Source organism: Sinohyriopsis cumingii, chromosome 16 (genome assembly GCF_028554795.1).
Source record: "Sinohyriopsis cumingii isolate HCF-2022 chromosome 16, ASM2855479v2, whole genome shotgun sequence".
Classification (NCBI taxonomy): domain Eukaryota; kingdom Metazoa; phylum Mollusca; class Bivalvia; order Unionida; family Unionidae; genus Sinohyriopsis; species Sinohyriopsis cumingii.
In genome coordinates this window covers 37,715,335-37,721,334 of record NC_142976.1, presented here as the reverse complement: position 1 = coordinate 37,721,334, position 6,000 = coordinate 37,715,335, and the positions used below count along the sequence as shown (strand labels likewise).

Below are 6,000 nucleotides of genomic sequence, written 5' to 3'. Positions count from 1 at the left end.
TGTACAAGTACCACACATTATAGTACAGACTGGTCTCCAGGGTAAACTTGAACTGGACTGTGAATTATCAAGTCTTTTTTAACCTATATTTGATTTCGTAATGGAGAAATCAGAAAATATGCACATGCAAAATACAGTTGAGTAAGTGTTGGGACATTGAGAATTATTTTTCACATGCAAATACGTCTTAGGTCACGGGGGACAAAATTATTGTTGATCCACAAATAAACCGACCCCACTTCTTCCAGACCTTTATTTTTTCCTAAATTGTTCGGCTTATAAGCGAGTATATAAGGCAATAATTTTTTATTTGCGAGCTGTCGTATAGCTAACTGGATATAATAAAAGCAGGACTGTTTAGCACCATGTCCTTAATGTAATTGGTTGATATTTCTCTCTCATTTGTGATTTTGTTGGATCCAGCACTGTCTGGTACATATTTACGTGAATGAACAATGTTTCACGTGTTATCTGACAAGCAATACATTTTACAGTATGGATGCATACGTTACATATATGAAATTTGTGGATATATTTTTGTCTTTAATAAATGTCCATAAAAAATGGAATAAATATTAATACAAAGTTAGTTTCTTTCAATTTATTACCAAAATATCAATTTGTTTTGTTTCTCGAGTCATTTTATTTCGTTAATACATGCAGAGGGGGAAGAGGTGCACAAATTCAACACAGATTTGTTTTGTTTCTCAAGTCTTGGTACATGTGACCTAAGTGATGAAACTTTCCCTGTAAGTTCTGGGACAGGAAAATGTTTAATTTATCATGTCCCAAGATATGCAGTCGATACAGTACTGCAAGTTCACTTAAATTTTCACTTTGTAACTTTGAGAAATAAATTATTTATTAATAACTTGTTGGTTTTGCTTCTTTCTGTTACTTAGTTCAAGACCATAGAGTTGTAACAAGAACCTGATACATCATCATTTTCAGGATTTATCGCTCTTCAATGCCTATTCTCCGAACTTTAGTTTTGGTAGCACAACCTTATGGGGGACTTTTTTTGTTTTTAATCACGCTGGCATGCACTCCTTATATTGATGAAAACTTTAAACATTTCCAGCATTCCATAGCATCATTCAGAGGAGTTGTAGTCGCTGACTGTTCTTCTCCTCAACTTTGGTTTCAACAGCACATATACAAAGAACTGTTGTTGTATGTCGACTGAATCTGGATTGCAATTTTATGAGAATCTAAATGTGTTCATACAAGAGGAACGAGAAAACCCAACAAAATAATTGATATTTATTTCTGTTTCTGTTTCAGTTTCTTGATTCCTGTTAGGTCTTCTTTTCTCACATACTGAATGCCATTTTTGTATCTTCCGACTTGGCCATCAACTATTCCAATATCATCTGATGCTTTTGGTCTGAAATAATAATGCATATTGTGAATAAGACAAGTATACACGAGGGGGTTTAGGATGCATCTGAAATTTTCTATTGTGCCAACTTCAAAAATCAGAAATGAAAGAAACATTGACCCAAAAAAAACCTGGAAAGAAGAGTAAATATTTAAAACACTACCAAATTTAAAAAATAAAAATAAAAGAACGTGTACAAAACATCAGTGTAAAGGATGTCTGACCATAGTGATGTTGGTTGGTTATACAATTTAAAGGACAAAATGATATGACCAATCTGAGTTGGCTGGTATAAAATCGGACCCTTGGATTACAAAGTCCAACACCTGTAACAACTGAGCCACCATGGCTTCTGCCAGTAGTGAACAAATACATTAAATGTCTAATTTTTGTGATTTTAGTGCTCATGGCGGCATATAAAATTGGATTTTCAATATTGGATTTTTTTAGGTGAAGCTTATTTTACTAAAGTTTGTTTCCAAGACAACTGGAGTAGGTACAGTATAACAAGAAATGAGGCTTTGGAAAGATGCAAAAGCGGTATGCATTCTAGTGTTTTAAACATGTTTGCAATTATTTGGAATGGAGGCCAAAGCCTAAGTTGACATACTTTTGATACAACTGTTACATGGCCCTAAAGTTCTTACTAAAATTCTATTGACTTCAGAAATGAAGGGTAATTTTCTTTCATTAGTTTTAAAATTCTTTGTAACTGACAGGAAATTAAATTTTGAAATTGTGCACCATTTCCAGAGTAAAATCATTTGCAAATGTATCCAGAAAAAGCAGTAGTCCACAAATCTAAAAGTTCAGTTTTCCCCATATATAGTGGAATATTTATTGTTGCATGGTTTAAGGACATTTTTCAGCATAATATGCTGGTAAAACTTGGCAGCACTAACAACCCACAGGAAACTACTGGCAAGTTTTCTTGCATATCCATGTTGGTTGAGCTAAGACTCATTTGCATGGACAGAAGTGAAATGTGCTAGCAATATGTTAGGCAAGTGTCTAGGACCACTCAGCCACCCATGGACCCAGAGAACTTCTGCTACCCACAAGTTTTTTTTTTTTTTAATTACATGACAAGAGTCTCATAAACATAATGTGCCCCTCTTGTTTCTTAGTCTGCCATGTATTGAAATGGGCTTCTTCCTTAACCCAAATGCCACACGTTTGAAGGATGTGATGTAGAGATGGTATTGTTGTGCAAAACCATTTTTATTCTTTCAGCCACTGTGGCATTGACTCCAAGATTAATTGGGTTCTTCCCCACTCCTCGTGCAAAACCCATAAAGTTTGGCCGAGAGATGATGGAGAACTAAAGTTATTGTTCAGACTACATTTTTCTTTTAGTCTGTGACTTTGACCTTTGACCACAAAACCAAACAAGTTTATCCTTACTCCACATGCAAGCTTTTCACAAAGTTTGGTAACCGTTGATGTCATGTAGAACTCAAGTTATTGTGCAGAAACTATTTTTCTTCTTTCTATGACTATTGGCCCCCAAATTTACAAGTTTTTCCTGAACCCAAGTGCATAATGTCCATAAAGTTCGGTAACGGCAAATGTTGAGTTTCTGTGTATAAATCATTTTACCCACGTACCAACTATCTGCAAAGTTTGGTAACTGTAGATGGTGGAGAACTCAAATTAATGTACAAAAACCTTTCTTCTTTTGCTTGGTGACACTGACATTTCAGCCTCTGTGCCAGAAATGGATCGAGTTTTTTCTTACTCTGAATGCAAGCATACACACAAGTCTAGTAACTACAGATCATAGGCACTAGAGGTACTGGAAACCAAATTGTTAACAGATGAACATCATAACATAATACTTTCCACTTTGCAGTGGGTGTACAAAAATGTTGATTATTAAGAGAATGGTTTCTCATCAGTCGTCGTCCTTGTATATTCCACTTGTCTGGATCAAAATAATGCAGTACTCAAGTAGATACTTGTATATACATGTCAATAAATATGCACAAGACTGATTACACACTTTTTGTTCTCTGATTTTTACAAATTATTAATTGTCGGCTTTCTTTCAACTACTTGTGAACTTGGAACATAGGCAATGATGTAAAGTCAGCTTCCATACTGTAATATTATTGGCTGCATTTTTAACTGTTGCCATGGTAACCAAGTTATTTGGTATAAATTGCAATAAATTTAATGTTGGACTACAATTCTTTGTAATATTTTGAATATTTAAGGGCATTTGAGTATAATCAAGATAAACAGAATATACAGCCCAAACTTCCATGACATCTTGACTTGTCACTGAAAACATCACCCGTTATGCCTATATTATGTGGAAATTTTACAATCTAAGCCAAATGATTACAAAACCTTCGCTGATCGTAAATTGAAAATATTCTAAGCATGACTGATATGGCATGCAGAAAACTCAGTATATATACGAAGACTGAAAAATTAATTTTGTCCTGATTTTTACATTTTCTAGGCAGGATTTGGTTGCCATGATAATGAACCATTTCATCCACTGCAAGCAGATATAAAATATACACAATACCCATCCAGTGTCAACAAAAGTATTTGCACTAAAAAGAAAATATTACTGCACAAAACAAAAGTTCAAACAGGGTGCCAATTTATTGACTTGATGGATAAATTCTGTGTAAATTGAGCAGTTCAGTCTCCAAATAGATGAGCAGTAAAGGGTTAACGGGGCAAAAAGGTTACTGCCAAACTATATGTCACTATTGACACAATTTTAACATGCCATTTTAAAAATATGATCTTAACATTGAGTTTTTCCTTGAACAAGATGTTTGCACTATCGTGTCTTTCTTATATCCTGATATTTGTTAAAAATACTTTGCCAAAATATTCTAAATGAACAACTTTAAAAAATTTGAAAATTCACCGACTGGTCAAAATGCTTAAAACAGAGCTCATCATTAACTTTGTATTTTGGCACAATATGTATAAAGTATCCCTTTACCTCATGCAAGTGTCTTTGGACGCCTTTACTCCATTCGCATGGAAGCGCCTTTTGACGCCTGCTGTAAACATCAGCCATTTTTTGCTGGTTTTCGTAGCGCCACCTTCGGGGAAACCCCCCCATTAGATACTACATTTATTTCTGTGAATGACAATTACGTCAGATCACGTGGTCGCTATGTATGCACTGGCTGATATATGCTATTTAAAGTAACTGGGTCGTAATCTCCACTCTCCAAAATGGCGGTCACGGATTTCATTCAGTACGTACATAGTTTTCAAGATTAGAATAACAACTATGAAAGATTCAATAACTTGGGTAAAGGCTCTGATATTGATGTAGGCAACAATTAGTTTTTATAAATTATCAAATTCAGATGACTTAGTGATGTAGACGCAGACGAAAACCTTGTAAATTTCGAGTATCGGAAATGGCAGCTACGGTTGGTCACGCGGCTTCACTGACATGACGGTGAACGAGTTCTCTCTCAATTTTGAAGCACATAAAAAATTCTTCTGTGAAAAATAATTACACAGCTATAATAATCGGATTTTACTCTTAAATTTTTCCACATATAATGTGTACCAAAAATGTAAAATGGCTAAAATTGCTGTTAAACGTAACATACACTACATTGCTTAACAGTTCACAGGCAGGATTTCATTCAGTACTTAGGAAGTTTCCACGATTAGAATCACTACTATGAAAGATTAAATAACTTGGGTAAAGGCTCTGATATTTATGTAGGCAGCAATTAGTTTTTATTGATTATCAAATTCAGATGACTTAGTGATGTAGACGCAGACGAAAAACGTGTAAATTTCGAGTATGGGAAATGGCAGCTACGGTTGGTCATGCGGCCTCACTGACATGACGGTGAACGAGTTCTCTCTCGATTTTAAAGCACATAAAAAATTCTTCCGTGAAAAATAATTACACGGCTATAACAATCGGACTTGACTCTTAAATTTTTCCACATATAATAGATGTGTACCAAAAATGTAAAATGGTTAAAACTGCTGTTAAACGTAACATACACTACATTGCTTAACAGTTCACAGTCAGACCTATGCGTATGCTGTCGACTAGGTAACAGGTGTTCTATTTATAGTGCGTTGCACTTTGTCACTATGCTCTATGAGGTAAAGGGGTATACAGAGTTGGTTTTATTCTCAAAATGAGTTACATAAACAAATTTACAAAATACCTCAATCTTGTGACAGATCTATTGCATCAAAGTGATGTGGGTAAGAAAGCATTGCTGACAACTAATTAAAACTGAAAGGATATACATGTTTTTGAAAGTAATTGTTTTCAGTAAACAAATTTGTTTAAAGCATTGTCCAATTGATTCATCTTGTAATGCCTGCCATAGAGTGAATCTGATCATCAATTGATTCATCTTGTAATGCCTGCCATAAAGTGATCAAAGGATTCATTTTGTAATGCCTGCCATAAAGTGATCATCAATTGATTCATCTTGTAATGCCTGCCATAAAGTGATCAACTGATTCATCTTGTAATGCCTGCAATAAAGTGATCAATTGATTCATCTTGTAATACTTGCGATAAAGCAATCAATTTATAAGCATACTTCTACCTTTAAAAAAAATCTAGATGGTAATTCATTACTTTCTGTGTGAATGACAGC

At 34.6% G+C, this 6,000-nt stretch overlaps 1 protein-coding gene across 4 annotated transcripts in view; it reads right to left on the bottom strand.

Moving 5' to 3' along the window:
* Window positions 1-586: 586 nt before the first annotated feature.
* Window positions 587-6,000, bottom strand: part of LOC149780229 (uncharacterized) — a 33,198-nt gene continuing 27,784 nt past the window's right edge. For all 4 annotated transcript variants that reach the window (XM_089937006.1, XM_089937002.1, XM_089937003.1 and 1 more), the window contains exon 7: window positions 587-1,387. In XM_089937006.1, the coding sequence (XP_089793132.1) occupies window positions 1,264-1,387 (124 nt within the window). In that variant the 3' untranslated portion in view covers window positions 587-1,263. The remainder of the gene's footprint in view (window positions 1,388-6,000) is intronic.